At 41.3% G+C, this 20223-nt stretch overlaps 1 protein-coding gene across 2 annotated transcripts; it reads right to left on the bottom strand.

Moving 5' to 3' along the window:
* Positions 1-1374: 1374 nt before the first annotated feature.
* Positions 1375-19776, bottom strand: rsf1a (remodeling and spacing factor 1a). Of its 2 annotated transcripts, none has more exons than XM_065960245.1 (18): positions 18944-19776; positions 17009-17100; positions 16022-16114; positions 15714-15919; positions 14947-15098; positions 13978-14085; positions 12413-13799; positions 12062-12284; positions 11731-11940; positions 10715-10819; positions 9683-9762; positions 9528-9576; positions 8511-8617; positions 8198-8262; positions 7769-7943; positions 7351-7577; positions 6890-7087; positions 1375-6676 (listed from the first exon to the last, which is right to left on the bottom strand). In XM_065960245.1, exons 1-18 carry the CDS (start codon positions 19185-19187, stop codon positions 5856-5858), a joined length of 4542 nt encoding a protein of 1513 aa, XP_065816317.1. In that variant the 5' UTR covers positions 19188-19776; the 3' UTR covers positions 1375-5855. The 2 variants fall into 2 exon arrangements, with proteins under 2 accessions (XP_065816317.1, XP_029135078.2); XM_029279245.2 differs by having other exon boundaries at positions 12413-13796.
* Between the last annotated feature and the right edge of the window lie 447 nt (positions 19777-20223).

The raw sequence follows: 20223 nt of genomic DNA, 5'->3' as shown, positions 1-20223 counted from the left end.
CACAATATACATTCTTTTAAAGGCATGAGAAACACTAAGAAGTCCTGTCATATCTAACACAATTGATTTGGTTAAGCTTCATACAACCTACAGCTAAATGTCTCAAACTGTAATTTGATTGGAAAGATCCAAAATTCATTTCGCCAATGAGTTAAATCAGTTATGTTATGTTATAAAGTCAAACTTTTCTACTGCCTTCCTGTGTTAAAAACTTATGACTACAGTCATAAGCTTTATTGACATAAAAGTTACTGACAATTTTGCCAAAGCATCAAATAAAATGTAAAAAGTTCAATACAAATAGTAATAGTAAATAGCAGGGTAAAAAAAAAAAATAATAGTAATAATTAATAATGTTGTAAATGGTAATGATGAACTGGATATGAAAGAAAACAATTAAAATAATATCAAATAATAAAAATTAACATTGAATAAAGAAATAAACTGCTTATTTTGTGTTTGTGTATTTATTTTGTGTATGTGTGTTTTGTGTGTTTATTTAGTGTGTTTTTACAACCTGTGATTTCTAAATCTGATCTCCTACCAGAAGTTCTGCTTTAGGTAAATATGGCTAACTTTACTAGTTATCCGCCTGATAGTTACTCTCTGCCACCGCTAGAGGGCAGCATCACACTGTCCCATAGGCCTTGTTTTATCCCTGTAATATTTTATTAGTTGTCCACCTTGTAGTTACTCTCTACCACCGCAAGAGGGCAGCATCACACTGTCCCATAGGCCTTGTTTTATCCCTGTAATATCTTATTAGTTGTCCACCTTGTAGTTACTCTCTACCACCGCAAGAGGGCAGCATCACTGTCCCATAGGCCTTGTTTTATCCCTGTAATATTTTATTAGTTGTCCACCTTGTAGTTACTCTCTACCACCGCTAGAGGGCAGCATCACTGTCCCATAGGCCTTGTTTTATCCCTGTAATATCTTATTAGTTGTCCACCTTGTAGTTACTCTCTGCCACCGCTAGAGGGCAGCATCACACTGTCCCATAGGCCTTGTTTTATCCCTGTAATATTTTATTAGTTGTCCACCTTGTAGTTACTCTCTGCCACCACTAGAGGGCAGCACTGCCACACAGTGTTTTATTTTTACAGTCTATGTTTTGGCCTTATTTTATCAATGTAATATTTTATTAGCTTTCGGCTGTTAGTCGTTAGTTATTTTCTTTGCTAACGGATCACTCAGCAATCCAAAGGCTGTAAAGAGAATCTGACTAGCTTGAATACTAGCTCACTAGCCTCACTGTTACCATGGAAACTGATTTAGCCTTTTTGGTACTAGCATTAGAGAGCAAGGCTGCAAACTTAATATCTCAACCTGCTTAGCGTTAGTAAAACTCATATAAGATATAAAAGCACAATATTACATCCAAAGAAAATTTAATGTGACCAGAAAATTAAAAAATAATTACATTTGAAATGTCATTACATACCTTGTCCACTGGAGGGCGGTGTACACGCGGCTACTCCTAGTGAGGCAGATATTCTTACACAGATTTTCGTGGAAACTTCATTAAATATATATATTTTTTAAATCCACACATTTTTAAAAACAAACAAAAATAAAACTACTATAGAAATTACAAATAAAAAAAGACACGTTTGGGGATATGTAAAAAAAACAAAACAACATCTAGATCAGGATGTTAATTGAAAAGAGGAAGTTAATAAACATTTGTGAATAATAAACAATCAAGCACATAATATTAATAACATTAGGCCTATATATTTAGAGACACTTTAATCATACTCAAACCATAATCTGTTTACATTATATGTAAATATTAAAATTGAATATAGCTATTCTAAGCTTTAAGACCTGTTGACTGTAAAGGTTGAACGTAGGTTATCTTTAATTTTCCTCCACACAGTGAAGCAGCAGCTTACAGAAACAGAGGATGTGTTCAGCTGGGAGTCGTGGTGGTTACATTTGACTTTTAACTGTGACACATTTTCATAGTAGAAAAAAAAAAGTCGAAAACATCCATAGAAACTTCTCAGACCTCTTCAGCATGTTAATCAACTTCCCTGATCTGAGTCACTTTCAGGGTTTGAATCATTTTTCTGTGACGTAATCATTAAAAAAGGCACAGACACAGTGGTTTTTTTTTGTTTTTTTTTTTGAAGAGATGCCTGGGATGTTGGTTTTAATAACTTAGAAAACATTTATGTTACAGCGATACTACAGTAACAATACAACAGAGAAATGGGAGGAGCCACACTCACATCCTGGGGTGCCTGTTTGAATCCAAGTAAGTTGGTCTGAACATTTATAAACCAACAGAATCTGCAAAGATAGACGCACATAAAGTTCAGTGGAATGCTTTCAGGCTGGTGGTATAAACACACATGAATCTCCCCCCTGCTGATAAAACAAAAGGGGGGCGGTTTGTCTCACCTTTAAGTTTTAGAAGAGGCTTTTTGCCATCCTTGATGTTAACGCTCAGCAGGATCTGAGCAAAATCTGGGCTAAAAAAAACGAGTACGTGACAGTAAAACAGTGTAAATCTGAGTGAGAGTCCACGGAGGGTAGTGCAAACTTCAGTGGTTAGGTGTTTGGGGAGTTTAGTTAAGGTCATAAATTAATCTTTGATGATCTAAATGTCGGCCTTGCAGTTCTGCACTTCAGGGATTTTCCAGCTGATGAGACTTCATTGTCTATCTAGTGGTGTTCTTCTTGTTATGAACGTCCACCACACCTTTAACAGTTGAAGGAAAGTACCTGAAAGAACGCTAAGCTAGCGGTGAAATCCCGCCAGTTTCAGTTAACGCCACAAACCCACATTTGTGTGGCTGCAAGAGAGCAGAGCCGGTATTGAGTTCTGATGATTTTCCTCCAAAGTTAAATGTAAAAGAACTGAAACGATCTGATAGCGAACTACAACCGGCTTTCTTTTTTTGTTTTTTATCGTTACAGAAGTATTTTCAGAGTGATTATAAAGGTTTCTATCAAACAACTTTTGTTTCAGAGCGGGGTCTAATTAATCTAGGCTACAGAAAGTCTCTATGTGTCGTTGATCATTTACAGTTTATACATCGATACTCAACGCGATGAGATCGATACATACAGACAACAATAACAAAGTGTCCGACTCACTAAAAGTTTGTCAATTTTTTTTTTTTTAAATGGAATAAAAGTAGAAAAAATAAACATCCTTCTTCTGTGAGAGTTTCTCTCTATGTACATCTTCATTTTGATGTTTGATGTTGACGTTTATTTGATGTGATCACTTGAAAGTTATTCTCACACCTCGCTGTAGGTCGGAGAAATATTCCTGATGCATGATAAGAGTTCTGACAAGTCCAAGCTCTTCCTGTTAACAGCACAGTGTTCATGAACAGCAGGATAAAACTCATTCAAAGCCTGAAGCAGTGATTCGACTGTGAGGTGGATTAACTTTTCCAGACTTTGATACCAGGAGTTTTTAAATGTTACAAACTCGGTTATTTTAATTTTAATGATCAATATTATCGAAAAAGTCGCTGGGGAAAAAATGCATACTTTTCATCGGACAGGTGTGGAGGAGTACAAGTAACCTCCTGACCACTGTCTGAAATGGACAAACACATCCAAGTAGTTGTGTAATTTGGACAGTGTGCAGGAGCTTACATTTTTGATAATAGATAACAAGAAATTACATATTATTGGTGCCTAGGACTCCTATTTTTGTTGCTGTGGTATCGAAACAGGTTTACATATTGTTTGATTTGAACTAGAATCATATCAAAGTTTAAAATTCTGGTATCATAACAACCGTATTTGACTGTATGGATTCTTCTGAGTTCTCCTGTCACACATGAAACCGATGCACTCCAGTAGAGAAAACAATAATGTTGTTGTCAAATATAAAAGCTTGTGTCCTTCTTAAAAACTCCTGGGGTGTCCCATACAAGGGCACGAATAGTGAACAACCTTTAAAACGTGTCTGACATGGGGCTGAACGTGAGCAGAACTCGACTCTTTGTGACTTTTTTTTACTGGTGAACGGGCTCCTTGCTGGTCTTACATCACACGGATCAAGGCCGCAGAGTTTCAGAGAAAAACAAGCAAACCGTTGATAAAACTCGCAGTTTGAAACCTCCACACATCACTCACAGCAGCATCTCTCCTCTTCTCCTTCATATAGAAAATATAACACTATATTTTACAAGAGGACTAAGAACAGAACATCTATTATCTTACAAGGAACAGCGTACAGGCAGAGTATGTACAGCAGACATGGTCCCGCCTACACAGAGGAGTGTCAGCTGTCTGAAACCGAACACTTTGAACGTTATTTATTTCAAATCAAATTAATGAGGATCATTCTAAAGGTTAAATGTTGTGAAGATGTTGCTTTAGATAATTGAACTTTGATGACATCCTGAGACAGCTGGAGCTACGTATCGTCCCCATGTAGGTAACTGTAAAACTCGGTATAAATAACTGCTTAAGGCTCGATTAGAGGAACAAAACTCAACTGTTACAAAACATCCTGAACGAGAAGGACCCGGGTGCTGAATCAACTGTGCAGCGTTTTAAAACTCGCCTGTTTAAACCAAATGTTTTGCGTGACACAAAATGTTGTTTTAATGATCGATAGGACAGAAAAGTGAAAAAAACTACAGATCTTCAGTCAACAAATCCGCAAACACTGACGTTTCTCAAGACTTTGAGGCGTCTCATATCGACGCAAAAGTTATGTTTATGTCTCCTACAAACCGACAGAAAGCAGAGGAGGAAACACTGCAATGTTTCTGATGGGTTTGTGCATTTTAAAGAGTTTGCACTGCAAATTTTGGAAAATAAAAACAAGAAATTACCCAACATTCAGGGCCCAGGACGTGGTACTAAAAGAGGTATCGATATTGTTTGATTTTTACTTGTTTAACAACCTTTAAATGTGATATTAAAATTCTGGTATCAGGGGTGCCAGTCTAATGAGCAGGCGTCCCATGCACAGCATCCCACAGGTACTACTCCTGATCCTGTGTGGTGCATGTCATACCCCTAATCTCTCTCTCTCCGCATTTCCTGCCTCTCTAAATTTGTCCTTAAAAAATAATCCTGGTATTGTAACCGCAGGGCTTACTTAGTAGAGAACAGGTAACTACTTTTCACGACTTTTCTGTCTATGAAAGGCTTGAAAATAATAAAACAAGTTTCTCAAATTCCTAAAATATGATGCCATCGGATGTCTTTTTGTCAGACTAAAACTTTAAAAAGTGAATTCTCTTGTGAGAGAGGAAAGCTGTAAATGCTCAGCACTGAGAAGTGTTAACCAATGACTGTGAGTGTTTCTTTAATCAGACGTTGAAGACATTCTGGTGTCATGAAGTTTAAAGGTGAGAGTCCCTCTAAACATCAGGGTAACAAAGTGTTCGAGTTGGACGCTGACACTCTCTATGGTTGGCAGGTTTATAAGTGCTATGAGAATAATGAAGTGCTTTGTTATGAGGTTCACTACATACAGACTCCTGTGTCCAGCTCCATCAGACCCACACTGAATGAACCCACAACCACCCGGCAACACGGACCGAGACTCCAGAGTCCGGGGAAATAAACGATCAGAATAAACTCCGGCTGTGTGAGAGTATATCCACTGAAACATGAAGAGCTGACGGTCCAGGCGCACCGATTGCTTTTGGTCCATTCTGGTGACGACGGGTGTCAATCACGAGTTTGTGTTTTTGGATGTACAGAATGTGACGGTGGAGAGCAACTCTGCCACGATACAACAGCGAGGAAGAAGAGCAAGAGACGGGAGCAGGAGACGGGTTCGGGGGTTTTGTTTTAAAAGGCCTGACAGTTAAAGAAAAGAACAGAAAACAAAGATGCAAGTGTTACTCACACAATCACAGCCATCATGACTGCGGACTGTTCTGGACAGAGTTTAATGAGTCTGTCTGGCCCTCCTCCTCCTCCTCCTCCTCTTCCTCTACACCATCATCGTCTTCTTCATCCTCCCCCTCTGGATGTGAGGGGCCGTTGTGTCTGCCCTGCCTGTCTGATCCTGCACTGTCCCTGGGCTCAGCAGGACCTCCAGCTTCAGGCTTGGCCGAGCCTCTGGAGGTCCGATGTCCGTTTGACGGAGACGGGCTGCGGGCCGTCTCCTTTTCCTGAGTGTCACTGTCGTTTTTGTTTTCCGCCCTCCTCTCCACCGCTGAAGACTTTTTCATCTTCTGCCGCCTCTCCTCCTCTTCCTCCTCCTCCTCCTCCTCCTCGTCATCGTCGTCGGAGTCGATGCGGTTGAGTCTTTTGCGGATCGGGCGATCCTCTTCTGACGTCGACTCTGAATCCTCCGAGTCGTCGTCGTCCTCTTCGTCCGTAGAAGGCCGCCGTTTCTTTAGCATCTGAGCGAGCCGTTTGCGCCGCTGCAGTAACAGGATCTCTCTCCTCTTCCCCCTGCCCATCTTCTCCTGGTCCTCCTCCTCTCGGTCTGTCCTCTTTAACCTCGGCCGCCTGTCTCTGTCCCTCTCCTTCTCCAGCAGTTTCCTTTTCAGCCGGCTCCCTCTCTTCCTGTCGTCCTCGTCGTCCTCTTCATATCTCCTCCGCTTCTCTCTTGACCGGTTTCTCTTGAGGTCTTTCTCCTCTCTTCTCCTCCTGTTCACTCTCCTTTTCTGGTCGTCTTCGTCGTCGTCCTCATCGTCCTCCTCCTCGTCAGACTCTCTGGAGGAAAGCGACACTGAGAGAAAAAGAAAGGGGGAAGGATTAACAAAATAAATAACACGACTTTAAACATCTTCAGGCAAATTTAAGATTTTGAGATTTTGGCAAAATAATGACTAATTAGAGTCTCTGATAATCTGGTAGAAATAGTCCTGAACATGACAGTGAACGAAAAGTGGTTAAATAAAATCGAGAAGCAGTTTGCGGTTGCTGCTCTTGTGTGACTGACCATCGCTGTAGTCGCTGGAGAGATGCTCCTTGCGCGGTCTGCCGCGAGATTTAACCTTGACCCTGGTGGTGGAGGTCCGAGAGTTGTCCGACGACTCGGACGTCTCTCTGTAGTTGACTTGCTGGCGTTGGCCTCGCCTGAGACCCCGCCTCTTTTTGTCATCGTCGCTGTCAGTCATGTCACTGATTTGATCTGAGTCTGGAGAGAACCAGAATAGAGACGGAGAAATGTTACAGAAAACAACTTTATGATGGATGGTTTTTCAAATATGGAGAAATAATGAAGACAGCTGTGGGTTACAACAAATATAAGTTAAAACTAGTTTGAAGAAAATGTCTTATTTAGGACGGGGTTTATACACTGCTAATATTTAAGGTTGTGCACCAGCTGAGATGAGATAAGAAGTTATTTTTAGCTGTTAGCCTGTTCAGAGACAATCAGACACGAAACACAGCACTCACTCATTTCTTCATCACTCTCTTCTTCCTCTTCCTCAGAGGAGCGTCTCCGCCGTCGTCTCAGACGCTTCCTGCCCCTGCCTCTGGGCCTGCTCAGTTTGGGTTTAGAAACCCCTTTCATCGCGCGTCTGGGGCGGTTCCCACTTTCCAAGCTTCCTGCATCGCTACCCGCATCTTCCTCTTCATCTTCCTCTTCTGCCCCCGACGCACCGAAATCCTCATCGTCTGAGCTGTGAGGGGGGAATTCAAAAACAGATTCAGACGGATAGAGGCAAATTATTTTTTTCATAGGAAGGGTAAGTACAGAGGGGACGAGGAATGTGTGTGTGTGTGTGTGTGTGTGTGTGTGTGTGTGTGTGTGTGTGTGTGTGTGTGTGTGTGTGTGTGTGTGTGTGTGTGTGTGTGTGTGTGTGTGTGTTACCTGTTGCTGATCATGAACTCGTCTTCACTCTCTACCGCCGTGCTGTCACTCTCCAGGTCGTTCAGTCTTCGTTTCTTCCTGTTTCTGGCAGAATAAGCCGGGCTTCTCATTGGCCGCTGGCTCTCCTTCCCGTCCCCTGACAGGATAGCGGTGATTCCTCTCCCCCGTCCTGCACCTACATCAAAAGAGTCCAAGTTAGAGGGGGAACGAAAACTCAAACTGTCCACACCCTCAAGATTTTTGTTCTTAGCATCTTCCTTTTTTTTCTTCTTCTTATTTTCAGATTTTAAATGCTGAAGTTTACATGTTCATGAACTGTTTCATTTACAAACCCTAAACTGAACATCAACCCTGGTCTGAAGGCAGTTCATTACTTCATCATCAGCATAAAATCTGCCACATTTATCTAACCTTTCCACGACAACTCACCACTACAGATGTCTCCTATGTCCTCCTCTATAGCCTCGTCAATCGCATCATCAAAGTCATCAAACCTGCAACACACACAAACAAAATGATGGAGGTGTGACTGGAGAGAGCATTTGTTTTGATCTGAAAAGTTGCTCTGAAAGTCGCAGAGTAAGCCATCACAAGCAAACATGTATGTAAAGAATAGAGGTTTAAAATTATCTTTTAAAAGTAGCTTTGGAAAAAATTAAATCTATAAAATGTTTTTAAGGACGCAGACAACGTCTTTACATTTATAAACAAGAAAACAAAAATGTATAAACAAGAAACCGACCTGTAGCTGATGTTCTTCCTGGTTCTGGTTGATCTCCTCCCCAGATTTTTGATCTTTTTGGGATCTTTCTTCTTTGGAGACTTCTCCTCTTCCTCCTCGTCTCCAGCCTAACGCAGTCACAAAATGAAAATGTTGAGCATGAAAGAACTCTTTTAAATCTTACAGATGTCCACCATGCCAAACCAAATTAAAAATGACTCAACTGGTTTCTGCCGTTTTAAATCCTTAGTACACAATTTGAAATCCCCACTTCATTAGTTTAAACCCGGAGAGCCCCGATAAGAAACAAACAAAAGATTTTCTTTTTGAATATTAACCACTGCTTCCTACGCATCAATCGTGCAATATGAGAACTGTAATGTGAGCCAGCTTTCTAGTTCAGAACACAGACAGTATAATATGATGATGAACAACAGGTCTCAACCTCCTCCCGCTTTAGAAAGATGAAGCCAAAATATCCCCTCAATGGGTGCTGACATATTGCCAATTGGAGCCAAATGTGTACAGTAGAGATCGTCTGGAAGAGCTAAACAGAGACCATTCTTCCTCTACCTCACTCATACTGAGCACACAGCGCCGCAGGAGCCACATTCATCAACAGAGCAGTCAATCATGGCATTTCAAAGCATTAAATAACTTATTAGAAATAACCTTTACAGATAAAAGAGCACTTAAACAGAAAAAAATGGGTGATAAAAACTAGAGTTTTGAGAACTATCTATCTGTTTTATTAGATTTTCTAGTTTGTCCTTTGTCCCATCTGTTAACATGGAGGACACAGGGTTTTTGACCTAAACCGCAGCCAGCCAGCAGGGGCGCTGTAATGTAAATGTAAATGTTGGCTTCACTTCAGCGGAGGTGTCACACTGGCCGTTCTTTCTTCAGTATATGGCTTAATGCCTTAGTTTATCAAAAGAATGACAGCGACTGTATGGCAGCTGTTATTATAGAGCAGTTAGTTGACACAGAGTTGGAATGGAAAAGTGACTCGAAGAGGTCATGCTTTGTTTTACTCACAGGAATGATGTTTTCCACACTGATTCCCACATAAACCAGGCGCTCCCTCCTAAAGAAGACAGGGAGAGGAGAGGGTCAGAATCCAAAATCATTTCCTCACTGAGTTTGTTTAAAGTGGATCGTAGATCACAGTGTACGTGTTTGTGTGTTTTCACCTCCTCTCTGCTCGCTCTCTTTTCTTCAGAGCGCTGTCCAGATTCAGAAGATGCTCCTCCAGTTTCTCACACAGCAGCTTCTGAAGGGAGGAAAACCAAAACGGCAAAAATCTGTTACTCTTCACTTCTAAAAAGCTTTCTGCATAAGGCTTTCGTGTCAAACCTTACAACTTACTTACAAGTATAAAAGTTACAAACTGAACATCATGCTGTGTTAAAGCAGCAATATGTAGGTAGTCTGTTTGGTGCTCTTTGGCGCCCTCAGAAGGTTTTTAAATGCACTATTGGAAAACACTCACAGGGCCAGATGCACAAAAGGACTGCGCTGTTTTCAAAGCGCTGAACATTTGCAAATAAAAGAAAAAAAGGAATCCACAAAGCACATGCAAAGGGTGAAATGCACCCAAACTTTACTACTCAACTGATTAAAACAATAAACTGCTATACAGTCTGACCACTTTTTTAACCAGTGGATTTTCATCTTTTTGGCTTTTAAAATTAATACAGGTTCAGGGTTTTCCCCATTTGTTTAACTTTTTGAGCACAAAGAATACGTCCAGTTCTTAAATATAGTCTATGTTATTGAAGACATGCGTCCAAGGCACAGAAGATTAAAAACTTTCAATAAGGAAAAGTTAGAAATAAATGTCTATAATCTTGTTATTCTAAATACTTTTTGCAAATGACAACATTAGATTTAAATCTGTAACACTTTGCAGTCTTTTTAGAAGAATAATGATGTAGTCTTGTTCAGGCTGCTGTGTTTGGATAAAGTGAAACTTTGGCATCTCTCAATATAGACATTTTCTCAAAGGAATGTTTTGATTAGTTTCTCAATGAACTTTTATATAAACACATTATTTCTTTCAGGCATCACTGATCAAACACAAGAATGATGAAGGGAAAACAAATCATTATGTGTTTCAGTGACATCACATGAAGCTGTAAAACCCAAATAAACCGATGTAACGTTAAACGAGATGAAGTGCGCTTTGTGTCTGTCCTTCTATCTGTCACACACATTCAGCTTACATGCTGGCAGGGGGGACAGAACCACTCTCCATCTGGGATCAACATGAGCGGCGGCCGCAGACACGCTGTGTGATACCCACTGTCACAAGAGTCGCACAGCAGGATCTGAGGACACACACACACAGAAAAACACACACACAGAAAAACACATTTAGAGTCAAATAAAACATTCCCAGCACCTGCTGGGAGATCTCACCATTTCTACATTAAATAACAGAGACTCTAAACGCCTTTGATAATCTGTATTTACTTCAGCATAATTAACTACCAGTTTTAACAGTAGGATTTGATGAATAGATGCTTAAAGCATTTGAGGAAACAGTTTTGATGACTAATTAAATGTTTAATGCAAATATACAGAATAAGATATATTGCAGAAGTAGTTTGCTGCATTTTCTACTTTTATCACTGTCAGATGAATACTGTTGTACGTAAACTTTGTTTTTGACATTTTAATAAGTTATGGTCAAGGTAAGGGTTAGTTTCAGTGCCACATCTTGGATTTGAAAATCTCTATTCAAAGTAAAGTAATTGAAAAAACTCAAACTAAGATGCGATGGGAGGCCTAGAGAGGTCATGTGGTGCGCTCCACGTACAGAGACTCATAGTGGGCGGCCTGGCTTTGACTCTAACCCCTCTAAATCCCTTCTCTATCCACTGGAGGACTCGATGTCCCAAAAAAATTACATCAAGAAAAATAACTGTATAATGCGTCTCTCTAGCTCTATTCAGACTGCCGGTTCAAGGTGTGATATTTACAACCCTGTGATTATCTCGCCTTCACTATGGAAGTCACAGAGACGTAATAGGAGGACAAAGTGATCCCACCTCTGTGCAGCCACTGGAGGTAGTAACAAAAGACGTTACAGTGGCGAGATGGGATCGGTGGAGCCAGCAGGGGAGAACAGCGCTGTGTGTATTTGGAGCTCCCACAGTTTCTCTACACAACGTGCTTCAGCAACGTCAGGACCTAATGTGCCCTACAATAATATAAACAAGACATAGTCCCCGCTCACCAGTTCAGGGTGGTTGGGAAGGCCACACTGACTGCAGGCGTCCTCAATGGGAATCTTCTCTGATTTACACGAGTCGTCTGAGTCGCTCCCTCCTTCACTCTCCTCATCCCCTTGTTTCCCCCCTCTGTCCTCCGCCTCCCCTTCCTCATTCAGTTTGCGTCTCTTCAAACGGATGTTCGACCACCTCGGGCGCCGATGTCTCCGTTTACCCTAAAAAAAACAAAAACACAACAGAGACAGAGAACAAAAGTCTTAGTGACAAATATATGAAACAAACAAAACTATGTTTGTGTGTTCATTCTTACAGGACACACATTTAAATTCTCATTACCCGCTGTTTCTTAATCTGACCAACAGGTTCTAATTTTCTGTCTTTTTTAATAGATGAGCCCTTGTCCTCTTCATCTTCTTCCTCCTCTTCTTCTTCCTCCTCCTCCTCCTCCTCCTCCTCATCTTCCCTTGTTCCGGTCTGCTTTGCCTTTTTTCTACCAGGTTTCTTTCTTTGGCTCTCAGACGCCTTCGAGCTCGGCCTGCAGTTTGGCAAAGCAGATGATCTTAAAGAAAAAAAAGGCACATGGGTCAAAATTCATTTTCAAGATCAAACCAGGTGTACCTGAGATCACAATGAACCAAGACAAATACAAAGTTTATCCTCCGATCCAACAGTTTCTTGCTCACATACCTGCAAATCCTCGCAGATCTCCTTAGTGATCTCCCTTCCTCTTCCACCTCCTGCTCCTTCTCTTTCTGCTCCTCCTTCACTCCTTTTCCTCTTAACTTGTTTCTCCGGTGTGGAGGAATCTTGATCTTCAACCGGATTCCCTCTTTTTGGAGCTCAGAGGAGGCCTCCTCAAGGGGACCCTTCTTCTGCTCTGATACAAGCTCAGTGTCCTTCTCACTACACGAGGCTGCCACCCCGCCATTGACTGCATCTCCTTGTTGGTCCATTTTATCAAGCTGGTCTGACTTTAGAGGAGGAGCATTGCTCACCGATTCTTCCTTGAACTTTTCTAAAGTGCTTTTATTTTTTTCAAGGTCAACTGTTGTCCTACCGTCCTTCTCGTCCAGGTCATCATCTTTCTGCTGTTTCTCAGTTTCCATCCCCTCCTCTAACTGCTCCTCTGTCGTCCTTTTATCTTTTTCGTCTGCTGTCTGTCCTTTCAGTTCCCCTGTGGACTGAGACAACGAGGAAACACACACAGAATCCACTTTTCCCTCTACAGTTCCAGGTAGCTGTTCAGATTTTGAGGATATCAACGGTGGCTTTGTTGCCGTTTGAGCATCCAGTGGTGCATGAGGAGGAAGTGTGCTGGAAGCTGCTGCTGTCTCCCCTTCAGACGGTCCCTTTCTGACCAGCACTGACTGCCGACTCGCCTCCCTCTCGTCCTCTGCAGCTCTGAAGCCCTGGTGCTCAGAATTAGGCCCATTTTGCTCCTGTTTCTCAGCACAGGGAGGCGTCCTGTGAAGCTCTGACGGGCTGCGGATTACGCCTACATGACCAATAACACCGACTTGACCGATGACTCCTATGACTCCGTTTTGCCCCTCTTTGTGAGGCAGGAGGAGAGACGCTCTCCCATTGGTCAGTTCTTGCTTCGACGCAGTGACCACTAGCTGCTGCTGCAGTTGTGAGGCAGCTGGACCACTAGGGGGCACTAATGAGTTAGACAGCTTCCCCTCTCTGTCTTTGGTCTGTATCACTGAGGGATTACAAACAATAATACTACTGCTGTTACTGTTGTTCAGGTGGTTGCTGTGGTAGCTCTCGGCTAGCTTAAGCTCCCTCTTCTTCAGCGGTATCTTCGCTTGCTGACTGCTTCTGACTACTGCCCGCTCGGCCTCCTCCTCCTTGTTCAGTTCCTGCTTCGCCACAGGTGCACCAGGTGTTATGACGACAGACACAGCATTTTTGGGGGCGTCGGTGTCCCTGGATTCTGATTTGACGATGGTCGTGATGGTGCTGACACGGTTGTCAAATGCAGGCGGTTTGTGGTCGTCCTTGTCTTCTTTCACCTCCGCTTCAGTGTTTTCCTGCTTTATAGTGTGCGCCTGCTCTGGCTTTATCTCTGCTGCAACAAACAAACAACAGACAGAACAGCTTTATTCTAGAAACAGCAAACAAGAAAGGCTCAGAGCTGACAGGGAGAAAAAAAAAGTTTATAGAGAAATGTGAACACAATTTTTTTTAAAAAGGTGTTTATGATCCAGATGATTTATTTTATTGGGATAAACTGTAGTTTATTTTACCTTGTCTCAAGGGATCCTCTTCAATTGCAGCATCATCCGTCTTAATACCAGTGTGTTCCTTTGCGCTCTTGCTTGGTTCTGGGTTGGTGCCTTCAACGGTCTCATCACCTAAGACATGATAACCCACATAAGCCTTTTCTCACACATGCACTCCTGAAAATGTATAGAAATCTTCAAGACAGATTTCCCCTGAGTTGCATATTCACATAAGCATCTCACATGAAGACTTCCCTACTTGAACACACACACACACACACACACACACACACACACACACACACACACACACACACACACACACACACACACACACACACACACACACACACACACACACACACACACACACACACACACACACACACACACACACACACACACACACACACACACACACACACACACACACACACACACACACACACACACACAAAAAGGCTACTACCACCTCATGTACCACTACTACTACTGGAACCAATCCTTAGGGTACGTCCTCTTCTGATGTCCTAGTCTTATTTTACTTTATAGTTGTATTGCTTTTATTTATTAACTTATTAACGTATCCTTTATTCTTCTTACTGCTCCAAATCTTTTTATTTCCTCTGATGTGATGTCCTCTCCCTTTTAGATTTTATACTTTTAGTTATTCCTTGATTTGTATTACTGTATTACTTTAACTGCTTTTGCAGATCTGCCTGTTCAGATCACGTTTATTCCTGTTATGTGCATTTATTCTTGTTGACCTTTTGACTGAATTCCTGCTTTTTGTTGAATTTTTTGAGACTACTTTCTGTTTGGTCTGACTGTTATCTTCCTGAGCTCCTGTCTTTGCTGTTTAAGAATAACTGTTTTTAAAGGTGCTATAAATAAATGTATGTTTAAAGTTATTATTACACATCTGATGACTCTTGGCACATTGTAGAACATTACCATAAACCCTCTGATCCAAAGCATTGTTCACACACTCACCTAGAATACCTGCATCTTTCTCTGTGAGGCTGTTGCTCTTGGGATCAACCTGGTTCTGGTTCTGGTTCTGGTCCTGATCTGGATTCTCCTTTTCCTTTGGATCAAGCTGGGCCTTAAGCAGCTCCAGGGCATCGGCCAGGTCGTTACGTGTCCTGAGAAGACAGAGTGGAGGAGTAGTTTAAACATGTCACACGAAGAGGGAAGCAAAAACAAAAAAAGACTTTGAGCAGAAAGTGCTGAACTAGTACGACTATCCTGAGGAATTTATTTTAGATAACATTAACCTTCAAATCCCCTCTAACCCTCCAAAGGAAATAACTTAAAGATTGATGCAAACTAGATCATTTTTTAAAAGCAGAAAAAAGACTACAGACTGTATTGGTATCAGCATCATCTTTGTGTTTTCACACATGTACAAAACTCCTAAAAAATCCTAAAAAAAAATATCCGGGAAAATTCCCTTCAAGCAAGCAGACGGGTTGATGAGACGTAAAAGAGTATGACTTTGAGAGCACTCAATGAAGCTGCTTCACACTTTCTTCTTCTCACCTGGATGTTCTTCATCTCTGCTCTATAATATAATATATATTTATAAATGTTTATAACATTATTTTTTGCCTTCTGAAACCATTGGAGAAGTAAAACTTCACGCTGCGAGGGACTTATGTGATTACGCCTCAGGAAGATTTCAGGGGCATGCCGTCCTGAAAGTTTCTTGAGATTTTCAGGAGTGAATGTTTGAAAACAGCTGATGAGCGGTGTACTACCTGACAATGCACTTCCAGGTGGATCCATCCAGATCGTCCTGCTCCTCTGTGTACAGCCGTATATTCTGCTCCTGGTCCAGCTGAAGCCAGTACATCAGGCCCTGCCGGTCCCGACCTAGAGGCTGCAGACGCATCTTCTCCGGCTCCTCCTCATTGATCACCATCTTGAACTTAAGGTTCTCATCGAACTGACACTCGCAGAGATACTGAAGGGTAACCAAGGAGGAGGAAGGAGTGTAAGGGTGAAAAGACAGAACAGAATAATACTGCAGATGTGGAACATGAGGTAAAAACAGAGTATGTCATACTTTCAGGATACTTGACTTGCACTCCATGGACATCTCCTGGTAGCCCTTCTGCTCCAGCTCCCATGCCCAGGTGTTGTTTAGCTCCTGGCAAACCTACAGGACACATAATCAGGTATAATCAGTGCAAACACATAGCCATGTCTAACTGAATCTTTTCTCATATGTTGCTTTCTCTTTCAATGTTTCTCAATCTGTTAACCAAACAAAACCACAGCTCTACAGTTATTGGAAAGGTCACAATGACCATATCACTCAAGCACCACAAGGTATTAGTCTTCTGTAATATGATACTTTCATAATATGCAATCCTACAGTAAATGACAAAACAGGGGCTGAATGTTTACCGGCAAAAAAACTTTAAACATCAACTTAGCATTTTATGAAGGTTGAGTCATAGTTATTGAGCAATTTGTGACTGGAAATCAGTTCGATCACATCATTGCAATACTCATAAAATAAATGAAATGTGTTCAGTGTTGACCTTTTTAATAAACTTGCTAATGTCAGCGTAACTATGCTCCTAATACTATAATGATGATTCTATTCAGATTGTTTTTTTTGCTCAATAATAAATGGGGCATCAACTGGGGCAGTTGTTAGGTTCCCTTTCAAAAATCTTCATGCAGCTTAACAACTTGTTCTTGCTTGGGTAAGGGGGATCAACATGTAGAATACCTCATCATTGATTCATATTAGATCAGAAAATTGAATCCCTGCTGACACGTTCCCTTTCTTGCACAATTTATTTTGGGGGAGGTTTGAAGTTACAGGTGAGACATTTGACTGAAAACCTGTTAAGTGGAAGCAAGTTCACAAACATCCAGAGAAATCTTGTGTTATTAATGGCTGAGTGTTTACTTTTGTCAAGTGCATTCTGAAAGAAATGTAAGGGGCCAAATACAACACAAAGACACACACACACACACACACACACACACACACACACACACACACACACACACATATGTACATAAACAGAGCCCTCACCTTAGCAAGATATTTTTCCCAGCGGTCTGTAGTCACAGACTTCCCCAGTTTTCTGAGCAGCTTTACGTGGAGCTCCACAAGAGGTTTGGGCACTGGAAAACACACAGGATGATTTTAATCACAACACAGTTTAGCATAAACATTATTATTCACTACAAATCCATTCATAACACAAAGTTATTCTGCTGTGTTGCTCTTAATAATTGAAGTCAGCCGACACTCTCCTGATCTCATCCTGGCCCTGTTTGTGAGGCAAAAGGGAAAGAGAATGTCCTTTCACCTTTACATACAATTTTCAATGCATTCTCTTTTATATTCAGGAAATACACAAGGAATTATGTGACCTCTGTGTTTGACGACGATTGCAAAACTTTTATGACTGTGGTAATGTTGTAGCTAAAAGTACAACCGAACAATTTTACCTCACTCAGCAGTAAGGATGAACAAAGAAATGAAAAAGGCTCAGATGTGTTTAGAAATACTCTGATTCCTTCTCACATGAGAGATCCTGGACCTCATAGACAACAAAAAGAGGAACTGGGACTGAAACAAAACAAAGACTCTCCCACTCCTGAGTAACCCATCTCTTATCTTTTCCCCCTTATAAATGTTTATAATGTAATATAATGTGAAGCATCTTGTTTGTTATGACGAGCCTGTCTGTCTTCTGAGGATTGTTTATTATGTGTTGTAAAATAATAATACTGAAAATAAAAATAAATAAATAAACAGGAGTTAAATAAATAATCTGAACTGAGATTTTTATGAGCCCAAGAAATTAGTTTCCTCTGCTAACATGATCAAATTAATCTTAATTAATAATCAGTAAATCAATAAGTGTCAGAGAAATTGTTTAACTATTAAACCAATAATAACTTTAATATCTAACTTAGTATAAAAGTTTACATCAAGAAGTAACGGTGATCAGGCAGTAGCATGTAGCCTACAAGCTACACTACCTGAAAAGGGTTTTAAAGCTTCTAACACGACAGTTGTGACTCTGAAACTTCTCTTTTTGTAACATTTTAAAGCTGCAAAATTTTACTCTAAAGCCTCCTTTTTTTTATTCGGCTGAAAGTTTCCGGAATTATTGGTGCTAAGTGGTTAGCACCATAGCAGCTACTGTTCTCCCCCCCCCCCAAAACTGCGCATGCGCATATCTGACAGCCTCTCTCTCTCTCTCTCTACCAATGGCACAAAAAAAATAACATCCACTGTTTTTAGCAAATCATCAGCAATCTTAGTTTTTGACAGCCGTGTAAAATATAGATCGAAGGAGGGGGATGACGCTGCCGTGAGCACATGGTCGACACGGAAAACAAAGGGGGACACTGATGTCATTTCCAATCCGACTGCCTGTGAGGCAAGGCCGGTGAAAAAATTACACCTGACAACACTCCGGAGCGAGCTGGTTGGCTGTGTGTGGTCACTGGGGCTGTGCTGCATCATGGCTCCCACACCAAGTTTCGCCTTCATAGATCAATAACAGCCTTGACAACATTATCCTGAACCTGTCACTTGAGTGTAACCACAAGCTGGTTAGATTTTGCCCTCCCCCCCCCAAAACACAAACATTCAACATAGCCTCCAAGAGTGTAAAAATACAGAGAGGGGCGACTCCGCTTTTTTTTTCTTTGCCCGAAATGTTGACTACAAACTTGGCGAAAAAAAAGGGTTGCCTTTCCTTTCTTGGTGAAAGTGTCGTTCAGAAACAACAACTGGAAGGTAAACTCTGACTAAACTGCTGCTCAACCGGGGGTCACACTCTGTATAATTTTTCGTCACCCTCCTCATCCTCACGATGATGATGATGATGATGATGATGGTGGGTGATGGTGGTGGTGTTGGTGGACCCCCTTCTCCTTCGGTTTCAAGTGTCGCAGCTTTCTACCACTTCTTCTTGTTCGCCCCCCACTGATAACCCCGATCGCTTACCTGCCGTCGTGTCCCGCAGATACCTCTCCATCTGAGGAAAAGTCATCTCGGGCAGATCCAGCGCGGCTCCGTAGCGCTCCAGGAACGAACAGACCTCCGCGAAGCTCGGGCAGAGCGCCGGGCCGGAGCTACTCACCACCACCACCGGAGCAGCCATCTTTCCAGGCGGAGACGAACAGGAGGGGAGGGCTCGCTGCTGGGATGCGACTGTGTGCGAATGAAATGAATGGAGGGAGTGAAGCATCTACCGGTGTCAAGCTGGGAAGCACACAAGCGCTCAGTTTCCGGTTAGGATTTTCAAAATAAAACCGCGTTCTTCGTGCTTTCCGAGTTAGTCAAAGAAACAACCAAAGATAAATGATGCACAAATCCAATATCACTATTTACACTGTTCTTTCTAATGAATTAACTAGTTTAACGTGAATATATATGTGTTCTGTTTCCTCGAGATACTCGTTTAATGCTTATATTTTAGACAAATAGTCTGCTGCAGTCAGACTGTTTAACCAAGCCTGCTCCCAGTAGGTCACAAAACACAACCGGACAATTCACTCTGACATTGTGCAATAATAATGTTTATATTAATGTTATATTATGATTAACCATCCACTTTGTGCAGTAACATGTTACACTTGTGCATGTCTGTGTTACACGGAATATTACGGACTACACTTTTGTCAATAGCTGATCTATTCTTTATTTTTTAAATCTATTTTTTAGTATCTATTTTTTAATATTTATTATTTAAATCTATTTTTTAGTATTTATTTTTTTGTACATTCTTAATTGTTCTTTTTTTATTTAAATTGTACTGTGTTCCCCTTTTTATCTGCAGTCTTTGCTGCTGTAACAATGTAAATTTCCCCATTGTGGGATAAATAAAGCATTATCTTATCTTATCTTATTCTACTTCCGTCGTCATTGTGCAGAAATTATAGCAACTTGATGGAGCTGCAAGAAGTTGGGAGGACCAGGGAGGGCAGAGCTAGAAATGCCCAGAATTCAACGCGATACACCAACATCCAGAACTGTTCAAAATGGTCTTTGCGTTTGTTCTCATGCGTCTTCGGATTTTGATAACGAAAGAGCAATATTTAGCTTTTTTCTTAAAGATTTAACTAAGCTTATGTCGGTTTAAGGATGCATAGAAAACGGATGTTTTATATAACCTCTTATTTCTGTGCAAACATTTGTAATTGTTAAGATGAAACCAGTTACTTCTTTCTATTTCTCAACCCTGCTGCATGCTGCGTAGATTGTCATGCTGGTTTGTTGGATGT

Source organism: Labrus bergylta, chromosome 11 (genome assembly GCF_963930695.1).
Source record: "Labrus bergylta chromosome 11, fLabBer1.1, whole genome shotgun sequence".
Lineage (NCBI taxonomy): Eukaryota > Metazoa > Chordata > Actinopteri > Labriformes > Labridae > Labrus > Labrus bergylta.
The sequence above is the reverse complement of the archived record's forward strand: the minus strand, read 5'-3'. Positions and strand labels throughout refer to the sequence as shown.

Bases quoted from the DNA above. Each gene is read 5' to 3' on its own strand.
- rsf1a (XM_065960245.1), bottom strand. From the start codon at position 19,187: ATGCTTCACTCCCTCCATTCATTTCATTCGCACACAGTCGCATCCCAG. The intron at 12,285-12,412 runs GTATGTGAGCAA...TTTTTCTTTAAG, and splicing joins AGATCTGCGAGGATTTGCAG to ATCATCTGCTTTGCCAAACT. The intron at 8,618-9,527 runs GTGAGTAAAACA...TGACTGCGTTAG, and splicing joins GTGTGGAAAACATCATTCCT to GCTGGAGACGAGGAGGAAGA.